This window comes from Onychostoma macrolepis, chromosome 19, assembly GCF_012432095.1.
Source record: "Onychostoma macrolepis isolate SWU-2019 chromosome 19, ASM1243209v1, whole genome shotgun sequence".
In the NCBI taxonomy this organism is placed as follows: Eukaryota; Metazoa; Chordata; class Actinopteri; order Cypriniformes; family Cyprinidae; genus Onychostoma; species Onychostoma macrolepis.
Genome location: NC_081173.1, coordinates 32,366,057 through 32,392,184, shown reverse-complemented (window position 1 = coordinate 32,392,184; position 26,128 = coordinate 32,366,057). Strand labels below are relative to the sequence as shown.

General features: G+C 35.6%; 1 protein-coding gene across 11 annotated transcripts in view; it reads right to left on the bottom strand.

Annotated features, from left to right (window-relative positions):
* fhod3a (formin homology 2 domain containing 3a) overlaps nt 1-21,807 on the bottom strand; it is a 71,202-nt gene extending 49,395 nt beyond the window's left edge. For 8 of the 11 annotated variants that reach the window (XM_058753000.1, XM_058753001.1, XM_058753005.1 and 5 more), the window contains exons 1-3: nt 21,423-21,805; nt 10,925-11,037; nt 2,860-2,924 (exon numbers count right to left, since the gene is read on the bottom strand). In XM_058753000.1, the coding sequence (XP_058608983.1) occupies nt 2,860-2,924; nt 10,925-11,037; nt 21,423-21,587 (343 nt within the window). In that variant the 5' untranslated portion in view covers nt 21,588-21,805. Of the gene's footprint in view, nt 1-2,859; nt 2,925-10,924; nt 11,038-21,422 lie in introns of all 11 variants that reach the window. The other 3 variants (XM_058753009.1, XM_058753008.1, XM_058753006.1) reach the window with 2 other exon arrangements.
* Between the last annotated feature and the right edge of the window lie 4,321 nt (nt 21,808-26,128).

The following is a 26,128-nucleotide window of genomic DNA, read 5'->3' as shown; positions in this document are numbered from 1 at the left end:
GGCATAAAGTCAGTCCAGTTTATAAATACAGTCATTCTGTCACTGTATATTTTCCCGCTCCGCTGTTTTACTCTCAGTAATAATCACTCGGGGGTCTGCTGAGGATTAAGACATTCTCAAGAAGATCCCGAGACGACAATGAAATCAGATCAGATCAGATCCATCCTGATGTAATAAAATGTAATAATTAAAAAGCATGCCAAATCAATTGAATTCATAAAAGTTTAGAAAAAAAAACATGAAATGTCCCCTATAAAATGTTATATTTATTTATTTATTTATTTTAGATATTCTGTGTTGTCTACTTTTATTTTTCTAGATTTATAATTTAATGCAAAAATGGTGGTATTCAAATGAAGGCATAAAACATTCAAAATTTAATTAATTTGTCATTAAAATTAATTACATTTTAATTTATTTAACAGTTTAATTAAACAATACCAACGTGTGAACAATTTGCTGCCCAACAGTTTTACTGTTAAAATTAAAACATTGAAGATTAATTGTGATATTCCTTAAAATAATTTCTATTTAAATTATATTATTAATATAAACAACAGTTTTATTAATAATAGTAATAATAATAATAATTAATAATAATTATTATTATTACTACGAGAAGTATGTTCGACAGTACAATACTAATACATTTCTGTCTAACTTTTATTTAGGTTGTTATAGTAAAGTTTCTGTGTATCTAACAATAGATTTTCTAAAATTAAAAGGTGAAATCCAAAATTCTGTGAAATTACACAGTGAATTCTATTTTTATGACTGGATTCTTTGAATCTGTCCGTGTTTCGCAGACAGAGTTACACGATCCTGTGTATGTCTGAATATGTGCACACAACGTATATTAAAGCAATAAAGCACTTAAGATCACGTGATGCAGTGATTCTATCAACACAACAGTAAATCCAGTGGGATTGTGGGAGTCAAGGGGAAGCAGGTGGCTAGAGACTTAAAACTCATCATCTGTCCACTTAAAGCCCCAGACACACTCAAACACACACACACACACACACTCACACACACTCACGCACACATACACTCAGGCACACATACACTCACACTCACACACACTCTCACACACTCTCACACACACTCACACTCACACTCACACACACACACACACACACACACACACGTTTGTTTTTGTGAAAAGTGGGGACTCTCCATAGGCGTAATGGTTTTTATACTGTACTTACTGTATGTGCTATTGTCCTACACCAACTACACCTAAACCTACCCCTTACAGTAGACTGTCTGCTATTTCAGATTTTCAATTCACTCCATTCTGTGTGATTTATAAGCGTTTTGAAAAGTGGGGACATGGGACAATGTCCTCATAAACCACCTTCACGTTGTAATACCTGTCATACCCTTGTCATTATACAAATTAATGTCCTCATATGTCACAAAAGTGCTCACACACTCACACACACTCACACTCACGCACACATACACTCAGGCACACATACACTCACACTCACACTCACACACACTCTCACACACACTCACACACACACACACTCACACACACACACACGTTTGTTTTTGTGAAAAGTGGGGACTCTCCATAGGCGTAATGGTTTTATACTGTACTTACTGTATGTGCTATTGTCCCACACCAACCCTACACCTAAACCTACCCTTACAGTAGACTGTCTGCTATTTCAGATTTTCAATTCACTCCATTCTGTGTGATTTATAAGCGTTTTGAAAAGTGGGGACATGGGACAATGTCCTCATAAACCACCTTCACGTTGTAATACCTGTCATACCCTTGTCATTGTACAAATTCATGCCCTTATATGTCACAAAAGTGCTCACACACTCACACACACTCACGCACACATACACACTCTCACACACACACACGCGCGCAAACACACTCACACACAAGGTGACAAATGTCCCTCTGCGCTGACACAGGAAATGCGACCACATGCAAAGGCATGCTGGGAAGTCAAGTGTGAATTTTAATGAAGCTGATGAGAGGGGCATCAAAGCCCCACCCCTGATCTTTGACCCTTCCTGATCTCTAACGGCAGCAGCCAATGAGACACTTGACCCGTGATCCAGGAATAGACGCACAATCAGTGAAAGAGACGGAGAGAGAGACGCTCAAACGCTTTATAATGATTATAACAGACTCGCTGACACCAGTCACTCACAGTCTGACAACTACTGAGATCTTTGCACTTCCTCACGGTAAAAACTATTAATAATGCACACGGTATTACAGAATAAGGATTTCTGAAAAAGTCTCTTCTGCTCATCAAGGCTGCATTCATTTGACCAAAAATACAGTAAAAATATTAGTGAAATATCATAATTTAAAACAGCTGTTTTAAAGACACTTCTATTTGTCAAGAATGCATTAAATTGTTTAAAAGTGACAGTAAAGACATTTATAATGTAACAAAAGGTCTCTGTTTCAAATAAATATAGTTCTTTTGAACTTTCTATTCATCTGTGAATCCTGAAAAATAAAATGTATCACAGTTTCCACAAAAATATGAAGCAACACAACTGTTTTCAACATTGATAATAATCAGAAATGTTTGTTGAGCAGCAAATCAGCATATTAGAATGATTTCTGAAGATCATGTGACACTGAAGACTGCAGTAATGATGCTGAAAATACAGCGCTGCATCACAGAAATAAATTACAGTTTAATAGATATTCACATAGAAAACAGCTATTTTAAATTTCAATAATATTTCACAATTTGTACTGTATTTTTGATCAAATAATGCAGCCTTGGTGAGCAGAAGGGCCTTGCTGCTGTATAACTGATCACTGATGCTTCATGTTCGCTCAGATGTGTGTGTTGATGTGTGTTTGAGACTCACCGATACACGCGTGAACACGGACGCTCAGCTGAGTGCGTAAAATCACACTGTGCTTCTTTCCCCTCCTGAAAACACAGAAAAAACCAGCAATACTGCTTACAACAGAAGATAATAGCAATAAATCAGAAATGCCCTAAAGATATTGACCAGACACGACACACACACACACACACACACACTCACACATTCAGCTCTCCTGATATCAGTACACAAGCTCTTCACTCTTCTGGGAAACAGCTCTCGATATTCACATGCCATCGATAAGAAACTGAACTGAAGGCTGATTTTCTGTCGCCCTCATATTATTCTTCCATTCAGATGTTCTTCTGTCATGCATTTTTATCAACTACTTATTTATAAATAAAATAAAATGCATTATGACAAGCTTAGCAAAAAAAAAATTCAACATATAGGATAACATAAATCTTTTAAAATATATTTTGTTTGAATATTTTATTAAATTCAGCTTTGATTAAAATATGGAAAAAAGTCATATTTTGGCGATTAAATTCATGATAAAAAATGACATATTTGCTTACATCTCTGTAATTTTATTACCAGAGCTCAACTATAAGGACTGCCCGATGGTTCAGGATCAGTGTGAAAGATGCTTGGGACAGCTGACGGATTTGTCACTGCTCCGATCGGATTCGAAGTGATTTTAAAGCATTCAAGCGCAAGAAGACGTGAAAGACAACTATTCAGTGTGTTCTGTGCGCACAGAGCATATACAGAGCTGCATCTCAGGCAACATCTTCATGCGCTTCAATGGACAAATACATTCAAAATAGGTCAAAATACCCGTCTAGGCGAGTAACCTCGAAAACTGTTATGGTAGACGTACCTATTAAGCACACTTCTATTTTTGAGCTCAGATTATAAAAAGAAAAAATTATGTATTATCCTACTTGATGTCTTAACCAATTGATGTGTTTGTTACTATATACCTCCTATAATTTCAAGTCAATCAGATCATTGCACGCTGAGATATGAGTCTCCATGTGTTCACACTGTCTGGCAGCCATTTAGAAAGCTGTCTAAAAACTTTCACCAAAAGAGGAGCCCCTTAAATGTGCGTTTTTTAGATGTTTAAGCCTTTATTTTGGGTATCTAGGGAATTGTTCTTATATTTTTAGATTATTTTTTTTTAATTGAGTGGTAGACAACACTAATGTTAACCTTTTATAGATGTTACTGTTAGTAATATTAGTTCATTTAACTGCTGAATATGCATTTAAATTTAATTTCCAATTTTATAAACCCCCCAGAAAAAGATCGAACGGCCCCCCACCCCCTTGGCCCCCTTCAAATGTTCAATTCGATAATCCGGCCCTCAAATGAAGTTAATTGAATAGCCCTGGTCTACAGCATGCGCTACGAGCTCAGTATAACGGCAGTTACTGACTGCAGTGTTGTTCTACTGAAGCTCCTCATCACCAGGGGTCGGTTGCACCAGCTAGACATTAAAAAATTGGTGTAAATCCTACGCAACGTTCAGCTTTACGATAAATATTTACACCTGTTGCACCAACTAAAACTCGTTGGTGCAACTAGGCCTGTCGCGATAATTAAATAACCATCTAATGTGCATAAGCGCTGCGAGTCCATGTTGCTTCAAGCACATCATTCTGCACCCTAGATGAGAAAGCGCAATCTATTACAGCTCTCTATATGAAGCATATAGACTTTATTAGAGCCACAGAAAGACAAAGGTTTTGCTGAAAAATGCACAATACATAATTTATAGCCTAGGGTGAAGTCATTATGTACATTCACAACGATTTGGGACAAATATAATGTAATTTAATAGAAAACTATGTGAATGGCGCTCTGTTCCGCGGCAGGATTTTCTGTTGGCTGTATTTAAATGCGCGTCTGGAGTTTCCCGCTCTGTGCAGCGCGCAGTGTCACGTGTCAAAATAAACAACACGTGCTGTCAGTGATTTCCGCCTCTAGAGGCCGCTCTCGTGCTGTATAATGCCAGCGGACCCTTCTCAGCCACTCCAGCAACGGTTGCAAACCGGAAAACTATCGGGATGGATTTTTGCCTATAACCGATAGTTGCGGCAATCAACTATCGGTGCCGATTAAACGGCAAAACCGATGAATCGGTCGACCTCTAGTGTATTCTACAACGAACTTCGCAACTAATATCACATATCTTGCATGAAAAGACCATAAACATTACTTCAATTCACATCTGCAGTAATAATTAACAGACACGAATCCTAAAAAGTAATAATGTACAAACAAATCATGACTTTTCACGTTACACCTACCTTTTACTAGATGTAAGATTTAGTCTCAGACGCAGCATTACGCATAGATGGTGCATCAGGTATTAATTCTATGCATGACTTATCAAGGGCTGAGAACCAGAAGGGCATAAGTGACATTTTTGGTGAAATGGATATATATATATATATATATATATATATATCAAATGAAAGCTCTTAATGAACTCTTTCTACTGGCAAAAGTACTGTTATCCATGAGTGTACAAATTTTTATTATAAACAATTGAAATCAGTACACAAACTATGGTAAATTTTTTGTTTTGGGTCTCCTGTAAAGTTGGTGAAATGTCGCTTACGCCTTTCTGGTTCTCAACCTTCGATATTACATCCAGCCTACTCTTACAACTAGGGTTGCAAAAAGGTGGAAAATTTCCAGTAAATTTCAGGAAACTTTCCAGGATTTTTTTGTGAATCTTAAGAGGATTTTTGGAAAGTTTCCGAAAATTTACCAATTTTGCTAATTTTGACAGCACTAAAAATAATCAATGTATTTTATTTCCGAATAAAACGCGGTAGCGGTCGGTAACTCTGGTGTAATTTGAACAGGAGCGGGCGGTATAACAATATCCCGTTTCCAACTTCCTTTCAGAACAGTATAGATTCAGTGCTTTATTCTTATTGACCACCAGTACAGCCTGCACTCAGGGCTGTTGCACGCGCTGCACGCATGGACCGCTGCTTTTTGCGTCATGCATTTTATTTGCGGGGTCTGTGTGCAGCATAACGGTTCTCAGAGCAGGCTGTAGTGGAGGTGAATATACAGCCCTCAGACAGAACAGGGAGGTTGTCGATCAGTGACAGAGCAGAAAAAGGATGGAGCAAAGTGTGGATGCGCTGTCCTTGAAGGACGTTCAACTCGGTTTTGTTCATATTTTGCTTATAGCCTATAATTTTAAATGACAGATGTCGTATTTATTTATTTTTCTCTGCAACACGTTTTCCTATTGTGTTGACATGCAGGAAAATGTTAAACAAATCTACAACCTACATTTTTATTTCCTCTGTCACACTTTTTTCCTGCTGTTGACAGCAGAATGTTAAACAAATTTTGTGTCTTGACAAGACAAATAAAATTACAAATACAATTTTGTGCAGACTACACATTTATTTGTTAGCCTATCTCTCTCTTAGCAGCGGAAATTTAAATGTGAGATTCTGGAAACGAGATCTAAATTTAGGGGAACGGTCGGGTCGGGAAGAAAATTAGTCTAAGCGGACAGCGGGAGAACAAAGAGTGAATATATTGCGTGAGCGGATGGGTGCGGAATATAACCTGGCGGGATTAAAACACAGTCCCGCGCAGACCTTTAGCCTGAGGCTTATTCATTTGACTTTTGGTGTGAAAGGGCCAAAAAAATACAACTTTTTTTATATTAAAAACAAACAAGCCCAGATTTAAAAAGTAACGCAAAAGTAACGCAATGCATTACTTTCCATAAAAAGTAACTAAGTAACGTAATTAGTTACTTTTTTACGGAGTTATGCAATATTGTAATGCATTACTTTTAAAAGTAACTTTGGTAACACTTTATTTTAGGGTCTCTTAACTAGTTGCTTATTAGCATGCATATTACTAGAATATTAGCCATTTATTAGTAGTAATTAAGCACATATTAATGCCTTATTCTACATGACCTTATTCTACATCCCTAATCCTACCCAATACCTAAACTTAACAACTACCGCACTAACTATTAATAAGCAGCAAATTAGGACTTTATTGAGGGAAAAGTCATAGTTAATAGTGAATAAGTGTTCCCTATTCTAAAGTGTTACCGTAACTTTCCCCGACACTGGTTATAATTGCCTCTTTGACATATTTGAGATGAGCTGCATTAGTATCCTGCACACAAAGCTGCTCACCGACACATACACACACACACACACACACACAGCAGTGCAATTCACACACCAGCGCTGACCTCTGACCCCTCAATGCAAACACTAATAAATACAGCAGGCGGGATTCGCTCTCTCTGTCCAAGTGTGAGATCAACATTCAGCACAGAGTGTGTGTGTCAGAAACACATCCAGATAGACACACACACACACACACACACACACACACACACACAGAGAGAGACAGGAAGGTCTGTTTGACAGCAGAGATGTTAACATGTCAATCAGCTGTCAGACGCACATCAGAACATAGAACAAACACACACACACACACACACACACACACACACACCCTGACACTGCTTTCAATCACAGCTGTGAGAGAGTGACTTACACAAACACACGCGTGAAGACGCATGAAGACGACTGAATCCACCGATACGAGATCTTCAGTGGCCAATACTGTTATCTAGAACAGGGTTTCCCAAACTGGGGTTTATTAGTTGATGAAAATATGAAATAATGTATAATTTTAAAATAAAAACAATACAATTAAACAATTACTGATGAATAAAACAATCAATGTAGCACAACTACTAAAAATGCCTTAAATCATAAAATGTAAAATAAAAAATAATTTTAAAATGAAAACAATTAAAAAGAAAAACAATCCAAAAATTAAAAACATATTATAAAATATTAAATTACAAATCTATAATAAATAATTGCAAAATAAAGTTATTTTAAATAAAAACAATTCAAATAAAACTTACTGAAAAAATTATATTATATGATTTAAAAATAAAATATTTAAACAAACAAAACAATTATTCTATTACTAAAAATGTTTTAAATCATAAAAATGTAAAATTAAAATACTTGAAAACTTCAAAATATTATATAATAAAATATACAATTCAAGTAATAACATTAATTAATAATAAAAATAATAAATTACTTTAATTTTATTTAATTTTATTAAATCAAAATAAGATACTTACTAAAAGAAAAAAAGACATTATTTGTTGAGCTGCAGGTCAAGTGACTATTAATTGTCATCAGAGGACGGTGAACATGTTGTTAAATTATTAATTTAAAATCTCAGGGGAAATTCAAGTGAATATTTGAGCTCAAAGGAGTTCGGCTGACAAACTGATAGATCGATATAGTAAAATCAGACCATTTTATATCACTGATTGAGGAAACAAGTGGCTGAATTGACCTGAACTCACCCTAGAGATGCATGGCAGAATAATCGCTTAGACTGACATATATCAGTCATCACTATATGAATAAATAATAAATAATAAAACAAAGAAACTGTGACAGAGTTTATGTGTATTCAGTCTTACAGGCAAGTGTCAGTCCAGCAGTCCTCATACACTGATCATCTCACACACACACACACACACACACACACACACAGTATCTGACTCATTCTAACTCGTTTAACTCAGTGACGTGTGGAACATAGCTGACGGATCACAGAACACCAACAACAACTCACAAAACCCTCGACACGGGATCAGACGCTCATCCAGAACACAAACATGAGCTCAGAACACACACGACACTTACATATCAACACTCGATCAACTGCAGCCATTCAGAATGCTTTTAAAATAAAAACATTCAAAATAAAACAATTACTAAATATGTATTAATGTATTAAAATGTAAAATTTTAATCATTTTAAAATAAAAATGATCTAAATAAAATGTATTAAAAATAAATAATTATATTAAATATAGTTAAAATTGTATATGTAAACAAATCATACTAAAAAATAATGAATCATAACAATCAAAATAAAACTTAATAAACAATTATTACATCATTTTAAAATAAAAAAATAATCAAAACCTACTCAAATTAATTAAATCATACAAATACAATTAAAATAAAACACTAAAAATGAAAACATAAAAATTCTAAATTAAAATGCACAATAAAAGAAACACCAAAATAAATATTGAATTTGTTTACCTGCATGTGAATGCATTGATCAATTATTTAAATATTAACTTAAAATCTCAGGGGAACTTAAAGTAAAAATTTACTGACATTATGAGACTTCAAAAATAAAACACCTTTCAAACTACATTTTCTCCCGGATCTGAAGAGCGTTTACTGACCCTAGAGCAGATCTGAGTCCAGACGCCTCATTCTTTCCATGAACTCACCTTTCCTCGAATCACAGAGATGAGAGAGACCAGAAACACTGAAGAACCATACAATCCTCAAACAAACCCCAGCCTTCTGTAAACTGACGCTGATCAGCTGCAGAGACTTTAATATTTAAGTTCATATTTTAATCATTTAACAACACATTCAGATCTTCACAGTTCTCTGATGTCAGTTAATGGTGTTTCAGAAACACAATCCAAGTGATCCGTAGTAAAAAATATTATGATAATAATCAAATTTGTAGTCATAGTGGTAGTTTTATTTTATTAATCATTTTAATTCTACAAAATTAAAGACAGAAATACATGTTGTAAATATACGTCACATTTTCGATTTGTTTTTATTTTGATATTTTCAATTTCTTCTTTATTTTAACTGAAGTTTTAGGAATTTTATGTGTTTTGTCATTGTAAAATATAATTATACACACACACACACACATATATATATATATATATATATATATATATAATTTTAAATATTTTATTTCAGTTAACATTTATTTTATATTAAGTAACAAAAATGTTTTTATGTTAAAGTATGTTTTTAAAATGCATTATTATAATAATTAATTACAATAATTATCAATTATTGGTTTTAGTTATTTTAGTACGTCAGATTAAACTAAATGAAAATAAGAAATGTTGCCTTGGCATCTAGCTGAAATAAAAAAAAAACTGTATTTTAAGGTTTTCATATTTTATTTTATTTTATTTCAGTAAACATTTATTTTTATTTTATTATCAAGTAAAGATAATGTTTTTTTTTTAATAAATTAAATATAATACTTATTTATTATTAGTTTGTTATTTTAGCACTTCAAATTAAAATAAACGAAAACGAGAAAAATCACCTTGGCAGCAAGCTGAGTAAAATAAGTTTACATGTTTTGTTTTATTTCATTTCAAGTAACAGAATTTTTTTAGTTAACTTTAATAACCCTGACTACAATTTACAAAACGAATATTTATGTTTTGAATTCTTCACTTTCAAACGTTAATACCCTAAAACTCCAGAGATGAATGCAGCTCTTCTCCAATCACGATATACGCTTAAGCTCCGCCCCTTCAAGCTCACGCCCATCCGAGAGCCACTCCCATACATTAACATCCAATCAGCAGCTGATGCACAGAACCAGGCCCCGCCCCATATTAGCTCTTTTTCAATCCATTACTCTCATATGTGAGCCACAATAAAGCAGCTACTTCAGCCTCAGAGAGTCTTTAAACTCCGCCAGACGTTTTTGTTTTTGTAAGCCTGATTTCACTGAAGCTGTTTGCCTTCAAAATAAAAACTTAAAGTGCAGCATGAATTGTGGTTTAAATGCAGTCCAATATAATGTCTCTTTCATTTGTCTTATATAAAAAAAAACACGGAAAAAAAAATAAATATCATATAGTGGACTTTATATTGAGATATTATCCCACTGTGAGATTTTGATATCGATACATCCCTATTATTCTGACATTTTCAAAACACAGATACATGAGAGGTGTGATGTGACTGCACTGCTGTCTGTGCTGCAGTGAAGGAGAGCGTTCAACAGAGACCATAAATCACACTGAGTGCACTTAGAATACTGCATACCTCTCTCTCTCTCTCTCTCTCTCTCTCTCAGGAAATCTGTTAAGGTGATTTGTGTGAGAGCCGCTGTCACACACACACACACACACACACACACACACACAGAGAACAGCACTAACATGAGTGCAGTGTAGAGCCCTATGTAGTGTGCGTCTCACCCTGCGCAGTCGTCCGGCTGAAATCCCTCGAGCTCATCTCTCTGCTCGTCCAGCGTCGACTCCAGATCCAGATACACACCGGTGTGAGAGAGCTGCAGAGCGCAGTCATCCAGCTGCACACACACACACACACACACACACTTTACAATCAGGGACAGTATCACACTGTTATCCATCAGAACAAAAAAAGGTAATTGTGACTTTTTAATCTCTCAGTTCAGACTTTTTTCCCACAATTCTGGGAAGAAAAGTCAGAATGGTGAGATGCAAAGTCATAATTACTTAAGAAACAGGCATTCAAATATTCATTTTTTTAATTAATATTTTGAATTAGTTTTTGTTTGGTATATTTTCTATTTTCATTTTAATTTGTGTTTTTTTTTTTTTTGTCATTTTGTTGATTTTTAAAAATTAAAAAAATACAGCTATATGGTTTTTATTAATTTTTATTACAGTTTTAGTTATTTTAACACATCAAGTTTTTCATGTATTTTTATTTTAGTTAATCCTTATTTTCTTTTTAAAGTTTTTATATTTTATTTTGAGATCTTTTTTTATTTATTTTTTAAAATTTCAATTAAAGTTTATTTTATTTCAAGTAACAAATTGTTATGGTTTTATTTAACAACCCTGATTAGTATATTAGTATACCGATTACCGATTAGTATACTATTAATATTTTCCATTTTCATTTTGGTTAAGCAAATTATAATTTTGTTGTGTGTTTTTGTCATTTTTATTATTTTTTATTTTATTTTCTGATCATTGTCATTTTAGTTATAATAATAGTGATAATAATAGGCCCACTAATAATACAAATAATTAGAAGTGGTAGTTTTATTAGTTTTAACTCAAATGATAAAACATTAAGATATAATGCTATATATATATATATATATATATATATATATATATATTATACACACACACACTACAAGCTACACGTTACAATACTAGTATTTATGATGTAATGCACTAGAGGTGTGTGTGGGTCACAAAACACCCTTCCAAATGACTCTCAGTGCTGAAATAAATGTAGTTTTGTGAGGATCAGTCATAAAACACATCAGTGTAAGCGACGTTTCCCTGTTTCAGACATTACAGCGCAGTAAATGTGATTACGGTCGGCCGTGAAGCGCAGTAACACACGGCACACGCCTCTCACACACTCTCACACGCGCGCACACACACACACACACGCCTCTCACACACTCTCACACACACACACACACACATGCTTTCTCTTTCCTTCACTGCGCTCTCGGGACAGAACAGCAGTCTGCAGTGCGTTCAGAGCACCGATGGATTTGTAGCTTTGATCAGGAACAGTCGTCAGATTCGACCCGCGTGTGTCAGAACACACGTCACACACGTGTTAAACGCTTCACGTGTTAAAACGTTAGCATGCATGACTAAAGAGTGTGATGAGCAGCTGCGCTCACGACAAACACAGGTGTGCATGTAAATTAAAACACACTCAGCTCTCTGAACGGGGAAACTAGGCCTATTGTTTTTATATATAATTAATTAACATTTGCACTACTACTACTACTTAAAAGTTCATGTTTTAAAAGAAATTAACACTTTTATTCACCAACAATGCATTAAATTGATCAAAAGTGACATTTATAATGTTACAAAAGATTTCCATTTCAATATAAATGCTGATCTTTTGAACTTATCTGTGAATCCTGAAAAATAAAATGTATCAGTTTCCACAAAAATATTGTGCAGCACGACTGTTTTCAACATTGATAATAATCAGAAATGTTTGTTGAGCAGCAAATCAGCATATTAGAATGATTTCTGAAGATCATGTGACTCTGAAGACTGGAGTAATGATGCTGAAAATACAGCTGCGCATCACAGAAATACATTACAGTTTAACACATATTCACATAGAAAACAGCTGTTTTACATTCTAATAATATTTCACTATTTTACTGATCAAATAAATGCAGCCCTGGTCAGCAGAAAAGACTTCTTTCAGAAACATTAAAAAGTCTTACCAACCCCAAACTTATGAACAGTAGTCTATAAAAATGATTACCATGATAACTGATTTCCACACCCAATAAGAAAATGTAATAAAATTTAATGCATTTTTTCATCATGTACATTAGAACTTTATGAAATAAAGCATAAATGAAAGATGAACTGATTGATTTGTTACACTTATCACACAGCAAAGAACATAGAATGTGAGTTCTAAAAATATTTTTTTAATAAATACTGGAATTAACTTTATGCAATATATATTAGTTTTATCAGTTAACTTATTTTATCATGCATTCCCTTGGAATTGAACCCATAACCTCTGTGAATATGAGTATAAATATTACAATCTGTAACCCACACCATAACCAAAACAGAACAATTACTGCATTTTTAGAATTCAAAAATATTTGATTTACTACTCACTTTAAAAACCCACACTGTCTGAGACTGACGAGATCTTTGGTCAGTTGCTCTGAAATGCACATCAGCCGCTTGTGTTTTCAACTAACAAAATAACAAAACCTTGTACAATGTTAATCAGAATCAGCTGGTACGCAGTGTGTGAGTAGAGCCGAGCGTGTAAGTGCTGGATTGGTGGGTTTGGCGTCTCTGAGCTCTTAATACCTGCGTCTCCATTGAGTCTGAACTCACCAAACCCTAATCAAACACTCGCTTTCCAGCTCAAGACGGCAGCTTTGATTTAAGACGACGCTCAGGCCAACAAACTCAGCTCATTCAAGAATGTGTCACACAAACAACAATCAATCACACATGAATCACACACTACACCTGCTGGAGGAAGAAGAGCATCTGCACGTCTCTGTTTATAATCTACAGTGATGGTGAAGCATTGAACACGCTCAGATGAGGCTCTGAGAGGATCAACAGCAGACGGACCATCATCTGACCCATCTCAAACACCGATCACTGGACCTGCTAACAACCGCATTACAACACACACACACACACACACAGACAGACAAAGACACACGCGCACACACGCATGCGGACACACACACACATAGAGACACAGACACACGCGCACACACAGACACACAGATACGCACACACGCACAGACACTCACACACACACGCGCGCACACACACACAGATACGCACACACGCACAGACACTCACACACACACGCGCACACACACACACAGACATGCAGACACACACACACACACACACACAGACACAGACAAAGACACACAAGCACACGCAGACACGAACAGACACGCACACACAGACACACGCGCACACAGACACACACACACACACACACACACACACAGACATGCAGACACACACACACACACACACACACAGACATGCAGACACACACACACACACACACACACACAGACACAGACAAAGACTAAACTGACTAAATCGACTACAAATGAACTAGATTTCCTAGTTTTTTCCTGAAAATGTGTGCAAATCAGTGTGTATATGTGGGATTTTTTTCACCTGTTACAAACTAAAGTTTACCATGTTAACTTCATTAAATAAGTTCAATAAATATTTTAGATATTTTAGATTTAAATAGTTTATTGTTTCATGTTAAAACTGTGTAATCAAAATGGGTGGAAATTTTATAAGCAAATACATACATTTTAAATTTAAAACTTACTATTTTAATAAATAAATAAAGTTGATAAATAATTTTCACTTTGCTATTAATTGTTAAATTGATAAGTTCCCAATACTCATGATGTTAATGTTTATAATATCCTAATATCTTCATGCCTTATAGTTGCATTTATCAGATTAGAACTGTGTGATAATATAGTTCATATATATTCCATGTAAAAAACACTAAACAGACAGAAATATGTAATGTGCTATTTCTGGAGTCCTGTAATAATAGAGAGAAACGACACAAAGCTGAACTCTGGTCAAACATCTCCTGCACTGACTGCAGCGTCTGTCTGACATTCTGGGGTTATAAATAGATCCGGCTGAATCTCATCCAGTGTAAGTGGTAGTTAGTGAAGGCTGAACTTTCATGAGCCGCTGTCCGGCTGTCCTTTACTGCAGCTTGCAAAACACTTAACCCCAACTTAAACCTAACTAACACCAACTTAACCCTAACTTAACCCCAACTTAATGTTAACATAGCCACAACTTAATTCTAACTTAACCCCAACTTAATGTTAACATAGCCACAACTAAACCCCAACTTAACTTTAACTTAACCCCAACTTAACTCTAATTTAACTGCAACTTAACTCTAATATAACCGCAACTTAACCACAACTTAAACCCAACTTAACTCTAATATAACAGCAACTTAACCACACCTTAACCCCAACTTAATGTTAGCATAGCCACAACTAAACCCCAACTTAACTCTAACTTAACTGCAACTTAACTCTAGAGATGTTCCGATACCCTTTTTCCCTTCCCGATACTGATTCCGATACCTAGGCTCAGGGTATCGCGATACCGAGTATTGATCCGATACCCGGGTGTGTATCTGGTTATACAGCTGTATGGCCCTGTATGAACTGATACAATTATTTTATGGTGTGCTTCACCATATATAGATAGATAATAATGATACTATGAACTCTACTAAGAACACTATAAAACGCACTAAGGATTAAAGAGCTACTGGATTCATGAATATTAATCACATTGTCTGCATTGGCTCGAACCGATTTGCTGAAATCAAAACAGGGATGATAATAGATGAGCGCCAGCCAATGAGATTGTCGTTTGCGCATTAGCTCCGCCTACTACCAGAGAACCCGGCAGTTATTAAAAGCTGAAGAATTCCAAAGGAACTCCGTTATTTTGACAGGAAAATACAACAAAGAATATCGTTTACATACCATGCAGAATTGACGTGCTACATGTAAGACTCCCTCGCTCCCTCTCTCTCTTTGCGTGTGAGGAAAAAAGCAAAGCGATGGCGAGTCGTGCCCTTCACACTAGAGTTTACGGTACGTCAAATACAGGTGCGCTGCGCATTCATTCAGATGATCTGAAAAATAGATCACTTGACTGAGAGAGAAACTCTGAAGCGCTCAGAGTGTTCAGCGAGTGACAATATATCTGTGCTAAACTTATACATGGCCTCCCAGTAAAATCTGATCATTTATTAGCCAGTGGCTAATATTAGACATCATTTAGTCGCCCAGGGTGAAGATTTAGTCGCATATGCGAGTGATTTAACTTACTGGCAATGTGCTAGCACGTTTGTATTTCTTCTTCGCTGCTCTAAATAGTGGTTGCTTGTGTGGCAACACAACACAACTTCCTGTGTTTGCATTCTGAGCAGCGAAGAAGAATTGATTTCCGATTTGCAGCGTTAAGCAAAGCTAGCGCGCATAACTATAGGTCTTGTTTAAAAATGGTATCGGATCGGTACATGGGTTGAAGTACTCGCCGATACCGATGTCAGAATTTTTTGTGGTATTTCCGACACTAGTATTGGAATCGGAACAACCCTACTTAACTCTAATATAACCACAACTTAAACCCAACTTAACTATAATATAACAGCAACTTAACCACACCTTAACCCCAACTTAATGTTAACATAGCTACAACTAAACTCTAACTTAACTTTAACTTAACCCCAACTTAACTCTAACTTAACTGCAATTTAACTCTAATATAACCGCAACTTAACCACACCTTAACCCCAACTTAATGTTAACATAGATATAACTAAACTCTAACTTAAATTTAACTTAACCCCAACTTAACTCTAACTTAACTGCAACTTAACTCTAATATAACCACAACTTAACCACACCTTAACCCCAACTTAACTCTAATATAACAGCAACTTAACCACACCTTAACCCCAACTTAACTCTAATATAAAAGCATCTTAACCACACCTTAACCCCAACTTAATGTTAACATAGCTATAACTAAACTCTAACTTAACTTTAACTTAACCCCAACTTAACTCTAACTTAACTGCCACTTAACTCTAATATAACCGCAACTTAACCACAACTTAAACCCAACTTAACGCTAATATAACAGCAACTTAACCACACCTTAACCCCAACTTAATGTTAACATAGCCACAACTAAACTCTAACTTAACTTTAACTTAACTCTAACTTAACTCTAACATAACCACAACTTAACCCCAACTTAATGTTAACATAGCCACAACTTAACTCTAACTTAACCCAAAACTAACCACAATTTAACTGTAACCTAACTGAAACTTTTCCCAAAGCCAATGCACAAACTAAAGAACTAAAATAACTAAAACTGAAATAAGAATTCATAAAAATTACACAAACATTTAAAAAAGCAAAAACGAATAGAAATTAAAATAACGTGTTTAGTAAATGACTAAAACTTTAATATTAAAGTTAAAACCAAAAATATAAACATGAAAACTCATTCAAAATAATAAAACTAGGCCTATAGTTGTCACGGTGCGCACACAGTGGGGAGGAACAAGGAGCACGGAGAAGTAGAATAAACTTTAGAAAAAAAACAGGCTTTAATCCAAACTCAAGCAGGGCAAGGCTGGGACACACAGGAACACAGGGATCGTAACGAGTAGACCAGACCAAAAAGGAACTGAACAAGCAGGAACTAAATACACAGGATAATTACACACACAACTGAACGAAGTCATAAACAATCAAACTAAACAAGGACAGGAAAAACCACATAAGGACCCAAGAGGGCGGGAAACACACGACTGACAATAGTATTATCTCGATTATACAAAAACAACACTGATCCACAATCTATTTTTATTAACCTCATTAATATGTTTTTATTCATAAAATAATTATTTTTTATATATTCAAAATAAACATATTTTGGCCTAAATGTAAGATTTATGTATTTGAATTGCATATAAATTTCCATCTATCTGGACTACACATTTTTAACATTAACTAACTTAATGTGATGCATATTTGTCAGGCATATACACAACAAAATCATGGCATAGTTTATTATTAACTATTTGCACCAATTGATTGTATTTAGGCTAATCATATTTTCAAAATGCATTTATTCAAATAAATCTGAATATATGTCTTTATTGTGAAAACAATTACATTTACTCAGTTAAATTTATTAATATGGTTAAAATATGACTAGCTGTGGAACAAGCAATATTCAGTTAGATAAAATGCGTAAAACTGAAATTGAATCAAACTGAATTAATAAATATATAAAGCTGGTTATTGTGTTTTTAAAACCCATTTGGTTTTTTAGTGCTATTACAGAAATCTGGCAGGTTTCATTTATGTGTGACTGACAAATATACATCACAATAAGTTTATTAATGTTAACACTATATAATCTAAATTAATAACCTTTTTATATGCAATTCAAACACACAAACCTTAAATTTAAGCCTAATTATTTTTAACATGCAGATCAAACAGTAAATTATGGCACTTGCAACATGAGGGTCATGGGTTCGAATCCCAGAAAATGCATGATGATATGTGTGATGAAAGTGTCTGCCAAATACAATAAGCATTAATATACTCGTATAATATGCATTAATATTTATAGCTCTACTCTCTTACTGACTGAGTGTTGATACGGTGTTGAACAGACAATAATAAGAAGGAAAATTGTTGGGTGTTTTGATCCATTCTGGCCTCAAAGAGAAACCTGACAGCTCAGCATTATGAGGAAAATACAACACTAGAGCGAGGAGAAACTCTGTCACACAGCGGCATTCTGGGAGCAGCACTGACCTCTGTTTAATTTTACAGATTCGACCGAAACAGCCAATTACTGGCCATGACTTTCACTCAAATGACAGACTGACACAGAAAAACACAACGCCACATGCAAACACAGAGAAACCAGAGAGAAAGCGCAGAATGGACAGAAAACAAACGGAAATACAGATGTAAGTTTAACAAAACATCTCCATCAAACCAGCGAAGCTTAAATCACAGAACATGATACTAAAACACATTAACACTCATTGTTTCCAATACAGCATAAAAATGTGTGATTTTAAATGAATGCATAATATGTATGATAATATAATATATGTGGTTATGCTTGTACAATAACATTTACAAACAATAGCATTATGCAGTTGACCTGGTTTGGTTGTATTGTCTGTTGTTTACATTTGTATAGTGATGGATTTATACTTTTGGCAGCATTAAATGGTCTTTTCTTACATTGCAGCCTGCATTCTGAGTGTATGAAGACTGTGTTTCAATCATTTACAACCAACGAAGTCTCCATTACTGAAGCAAAGATGAGTGTGTTTCTTCATCAGGTTTGTAGAGATGTGTCTCTGCATCAGTGTCTCAGCAATGGATGCTCTGCAGTGAATGGGTGCCGTCAGAATGAGAGTCTGATAAAAACATCACAATAATCCACAGCACTCATCAGTTAACATCTGGAGAAGACAAAAGCTGAAACACATCCAGCATTAAGACGTTTATAACTAAAATACCATAGAGTTCATAATCCATAATAACTCTTCCTGCAGTGAAAAAGTGCATCTGCTGTTGATTAAAATCCAGCCACATATTAGTTTAGAGCTGTTTTGTCTTGTAAACGCTGCTTGATCTGCAGATTTCTCTCCTGATTCAGACCAGAACACTTCTTCACTGGAGGAAGAGTTATTATGGATTATGATCTCTATGGTATTTTAGTTATAAACGTCTTAATGCTGGATGTTTCAGCTTTTGTCTTCTCCAGATGTTAACTGATGGACTGGAGTGCTGTGGATTATTGTGATGTTTTTATCAGACTCTCATTCTGACGGCACCCATTCACTGCAGAGCATCCATCGCTGAGACACTGATGCAGAGACACATCTCCTCCTGATCTCGGATGGACTGAGGGGGAGCATATTTTCAGCTAATTTTCATTTTTGGCTGAACTGTTCGTTTAAGTACGAGAGTAATACACACGTGTGTGGTGTGTAAAGTGAGATGAAGCGTGCGTGCTGTAATCCCTGTTTATGCGACGTGTGTGTAACAGTAAATGTCCTTTAAGACCTAATAATCTGTCACAGTTACTCTGGCGGTTTTAACCCTTTACCTCCACAAACACTCAACAGCATGTGTCTGATCTGAAGTGATGTTTAAGATTTATTCCAGCACACTTGACACTATATGATATGATATGTTTGTTCATTCACACTCTTAAGATTTATGAATATAATACACAACTAAAATGGTTAACACTCTAATTTTTGGATATGTGAATTTCTACGACTTCTAAATGATGAACATGATCAAAGCTCACATCTCCATGTCGTCTGATTGAGTGTTTTATCCAGTAAAAGCTCTTTTAGTGTAATTGTAGAAGCGTCCAGCTTCAGCTGCTGCTTCTCATCTCAAATCTTGACTGATTTTGATCAAGTAAAGGTCAGAATAACTGCAGTCATGTTTCCAGATGAACACTTACTGGACTGAAGCAGCTCAGCTTTAATCATTTTCTAGAAAAATCAGAGCGTCTCAAATCTGATCATCAGGATCTTTTGAGGAGCTTTACTTTCACTGTTCCTCAGCGGAGGAATGATCTTCATCTCACATCTTCTGAGGAGCGTTTATTTCTTCATCTCTCAATCAGCATTGCATTATATGTTTGGATCATTTACATCTCATCTTACTGAGACATATTACTGGAGATATAGAGCGACCGCTGATATTTAGATCAGTTTATGTCAGGATCTGCTGCACTGTTATAAGATCTCACTGATTTATATTACAAACAGCAGAATTTCATCATATAAAATCAGCGTATGCACCACACTGCATATTTTTTTGAGTCTAAGGCTGTTCAGGGTTAACTATTTGTGACCCTGCAGCACAAAAGCAGTCATAAGCAGCACAGCTATATTTGTAGCAATAGCCAACAATACATTGTATGGGTCAAAATTATACATTTTTCTTTTATGCCAAAAATCATTAGGATATTCAGTAAAGATCATGTTCCATGAAGATATTTAGTAAATTTCCTACCGTAAATAAATCAAAACTTAATATTTGATTAGTAATATGCATTGCTAAGAACTTAATTTGAACAACTTTAAAGGTGATTTTCTCAATATTTAGATTTTTTTGCTCCCTCAGATTCCAGATTTTCAAATAGTTGTATCTCAGACAAATATTGTCCGATCAATGGAAAGCTATTTATTAAATCTCAATTTATAAATTGCCCTTATGACTGGTTTCGTGCTCCAGTGTCACACATATTATTGTCTGTCAGTGAATGAATGAGCGGCTCTAAAAGCGGCTCAGAGCCGCACCTGTCGCGCTTTAAAAACACCAACATAAACCGATTTAACTGACCTCAACACTTTAACAGTTTAGTTTTTAATACGTTATTAAAAAAAACACCAAATTAATTAATACTAGAAATATTTAAATGTATAAGTTAATTATTTTAGATTGTATTTTTTAGAAAATATCGAGCGGAAAATAGTTTTAAATAAACATTAAATCAATATGCATGCTTTAAATGATAATTTAGTGAAATATAAAAGACAAGGGTAAGTTTGTGGCAATCTGACCTTGTGAGGAGCCTTCAGGAGCCTGTGGACCCCCGCGATCTGGTTGATCAGAGGGATATCTTCTCTGAACGAGTAGAGAGGAGCTCGGGTCGGTTCCGGGAAATTGGTGCTGTTGAACGGATCGGTGTCGTCGAGAAACTGAACGCGGCACACAAACGAAGACATGATGCATCCATTCACGGACCACCGCCGTTTCCAAGCGCGTCCTTTCCCCGGTAACGACAACAACACCGTCCCTCGGCGGATCCGCGTCCGTGCTTCGCTGCCTGCGCCGCGGGAATGATCTGACAGACGGAGAAGAACCGATCAGAGGAAGCTCTGTCCGTTATTCCGCGCTGAGCGCGAGAGTCCGAGTGTCACGAGCGGGTGAACTTGGTGAAGGTGCGGGAAAACCGGACGCCCCCCGCGGATTAAGCGCTTTACCGGCGATGAGGAGAAACAGCGGCGTCTAGCGGTCAGAGAGAGTAGCGCACTGTTCTCCATATAACCGCTGTCCCACGACCAAAAAAGCATTTAAGTATTCAACTATTAGATGTTTCGGTAACACTTTACAATAAGGTTCATTAGTTAACAACATTAGTAAACATGAACTAAGAATGAACAATAATGCTACAGCATTTATTAATCTTATTTAATGTTCATTTCAGCATTTACTGATGCATTATTAATATCACAAGTTGTGCTTGTTAACATTAGTTAATGCACTGAGAACTAACATGAACTAACAATGAGCAACTGTATTTTCATTAACTAACATTAACAAAGATTAATAAATAGTGTAATAAATGCATTGTTCATTGTTTGTTCAAGTTAGTTAATACATTAACTAATGTTAACAAATGACACCTTATTGTAAAGTGTTACCGATGTTTCTTAAGATTTTCTATTATGAAACCCGCAATAATATTTAAAATATTAGTAAGCTTAATATATATAAAATCATCATTTATTGGGTATTTTCAATTGGGAAGTGGCTGTCCCGAACATATCTGGAAATTAAAATTCATCAGAAAATGATACTGAAATAATTTTTGTATTTTTTTCCATTGTTGTTTTTAAAAAAAGTAAAGTTAAAAATATATATATTTAAAATTTTCTTTGTAAATTATAAAACTTTATTTAAAAAAAAAAAAATGTGTCCCGCATTTTTCATGTCACTACCGAAACAGTGTTTTAGTGATTTTAAGTAAACCCATATATTTATGATCAGGAAATATTCCTGTGTCCTCCTCTCTCAAGGTGTGAGTAGATAGTCCTCATCATTTTGAGGTAAATGTGTTCAAAATCTGAAAAATCACCCAGATAGCATGCGGATGTGGGCCACTTAAGGCAATGATACGGCACTGCTGGCCTTCCTTAGGCCTAAAGTGGTGCAAATGTAAAATAGCAAAAATGGCCCAAATGTATCAAATCACACGTGGGCCCCCGTTCAGGCAAAGATGCGGTGTTGACAGCAATGTGTAATCTGAATGTGACCCTAAAGTGGCCCATGTGGTAAATAGTAAATATGGCTCAAATAGTGCCAACCAAATGTGGTCCACCTTTGGCAAAAACGTGGCACAATCGACAAAGGCTAATCAGGGTGTAAACCAAATGTGGCCCAGGTATATTAAAACGTATCTGGGCCAGTTTTGGCAAAGATAAGGCACAGCATTGGCTAATCAGTGTGTAAGCCTAACTTGTCCCACAATTGACATGGCAAATATTCCCTATATAGGCTATTATAAAGCAGATGAGGGCCGCTTCTGGTTTGGATGATGCACTTGACACTGGCTAATAGAATTGGGCTACATTTAGTAGGATGCAACACAGTTAACTAATGCAGGATGATCTGGATATGAGTCTTCAGAAGGCTACATACCCAGCAATTTATTTTTTGAAACATGTTTATAATGGCAGTTTCTTTATATACTGTATGTGTACCGTGCAGCATAAAAACAGAAGTGCACTATAATGATAGCTCTTACTGTCAAGGTTTCTGTTCATTTGAACTTTGTTTTCCTTTTTCACCGGTTCCCTTGAATTATTCTGTTCAGGGGCCTGTTCCATAAAACAAGTTTACCAAATAAACCAGGCTTATTTCAGTAATTCTAACTTATTTTCACTTGATTTGGTTTCTGAAAGCAAAATGACCATAGCTCAAGCTCAGTCACTGTGACAACTCATGCTGAGAAACTAACCTGGTCCGGAGCAGGCTAACTGTCCGGCTAATAATCAAATCACCTTAAATAATCAAATAAATAAAAAATAGGCTACAACCAACTGTATTTAATGTATTGTGCCCAAAATAGGCTAATGACATTTTAACATAGTTGCTACTTGCGCGTTTAGTTGATCAGCGGTTTCTAGCCATGCAGCCTTTCTCTCTGAATTTATGACCGCTGCACCTTTTATGGTTATTAGAACATTAAAACATTGCAATTAAAGCATTAAAAACAGTAAATCAAAAGTTAAAATCACTGAATTCAAAATTAAAATAAATAATAGAAATCAGACTACATTTTAACTGATAAGAGGAACACACATTTAACTCATTTGAGCTAGTATGGCTGTATTAGCCAGCTTACATTTGATTTACAGTTACTGCTATCATAAAAATACACTTATATGTAGGATTAAAATTCTATGTGTCACATTTAATGTCCAACAACAAATATTTGAGCAGAATGTATATTGTATTCTGAATTCTTGCGCTATTATTCTATTCTGCTCCTCTTATTTCAAGTCAGGGTTTGGACTTTAATCCCCGCTTTTATGGAACAGGCCCCAGGTGTGCTTAGTTAATTATCCTTGTTTGGTCTGAGTACTTAAGTTCCTGTATGTTCAGTTTGGTCTTACGTCTACATGTCGCTGTGCTACATTGTGTTTGGATTCACCCTTGTTGGATTAAAGACTTGCTTGTTTATATATAACCTTTCGTCTTCATCGAGCGCTCTTTAACACAGTGTAGCCATGACACTTACAGACTTACTGTGTAGATAGAGTCTGAGTGAGAAGCATTTAGGTTCTTGTGAAGAACTTTTTTTTTTAAGTATTGTTGAATATTTATCTGTGACATCTGAATCGCTGCTTGTGCAAAACCTGGGTCAGGATGTTTCTACAAAGTAGGACACGTTTCTGGAACTTATTTGAACATTTAGGGAGGACATTCGGTTTCACTTTATTGTGATGGTCCCTTTAACACATTCTGTTGACTATAAGTAACACTGCACCTACATTTCTACTAGTTCTCATTAGAGTGTTAGTAGAGTATTAGTAGACTGGTAGAGTTAGAATAAGTTGTTGGGAGACCATCACAATAAAGAGATATCAGATATGAAGCAGACAGTCTACTAATACTCTTATGAGAGTTTGTTGTAGTTGCAACATTAGTGTCAACAGAATGTTCAAAAGGGACCATCAAAATAAACTGTTACCAGATATGAGTATTGTTGCTGCATAACTCACTTAAGGCTTAGTGTGGCCCAAATAATGTATATTTATTTGGTTCATTATTAGCTAAAATGTGGCTGTGCGATGGCCTGCTTGAGGATCACTGCCAAAATGCCACGATTCCATGCAGCATGTGGGCCACATGAGGAATGTGGGGAAGACCAGGGTTCGAATAAAAATCAACTGTGGCCCACTTTAGGGCCAGTTTTGGTTTATTTGGTTGGCTTACCTGCGGCAATGCTAAGGTTTCCTTGAGGCCCAAATCTGGCAAACAGGACCGGACTGCCCAAATGCCATTATTCCACATGTTATGTGTTGGGCCAGAATTAAAATAAATGTGTGCAGTTCTGCTTTATTTTATTTATTTATTTAATGTCACGGCTGACATTTGGCCTTCCTATGGCTTGCTTGTGGCCCAAATTTGGCAAACAGGCGTGGACCACACAAATGCCGTCATTCTACATAATATGTGGGCCAGAGCAAAGTGTAGGATCTAGTTCCAGAATTTAGGCCAGTTCTGCTTTATTTGGTTTATTCATGGCTGACATTTTGCCTTCCTTTGGCTTACTCGTGGCCCAAATTTGGCAAACAGGAGCGGACCGCCCAAGTGCCATCATTCCACGCGGTATGTGGCCCGGATGAAAGTGTCAGGTGTGGGCCTGATCTGGGCCTCGGGAATTTTTATACCTCGCCAGTGCACAACTTTAAGGACGTCACTACCGAACACCTTTTTTCTGCAATTAAGCACACTTTTTTGGGGGGAGTTATTCCATAACATTTAGTTTTTATACGTATACCACTGTTCAGAACTGTGCTAGCTAACCATGTGCTGATTAGCATCTTTGAGCTAGGTTCAAAAGTATCTAAAATTGTCACTACCAAAACATTTGGTGGTGTTTCGGTAGTGACATCTTTGTGTTTTTGGGGTGCAGTATTGTCACTACCGAAACAGTCAATGACAAACAATGATGACATGTTTCGGTAGTGACAAAAGGGATCTCATAATCATCATATTTGGGGGAAATAAACAAAATATTAGTACAGTTATGCAATTTTTTTTTTTTTTTTTGTATTTTAGTATATTTTAGCAGTGTTTTAGTATGCAAGTTAAAATTCTGTAATGGTCGCTACCAAAACATTACTGTCACTACCAAAAATGTACTGTCACTACCGAAACATGGGATGTTTTGTCAAAAATAAAGTATACTAAGATGTTTTGATAGTTTTTAGTTCGATTTATATTCAAACTAATGAACCCTTAACTTTAAAATCAG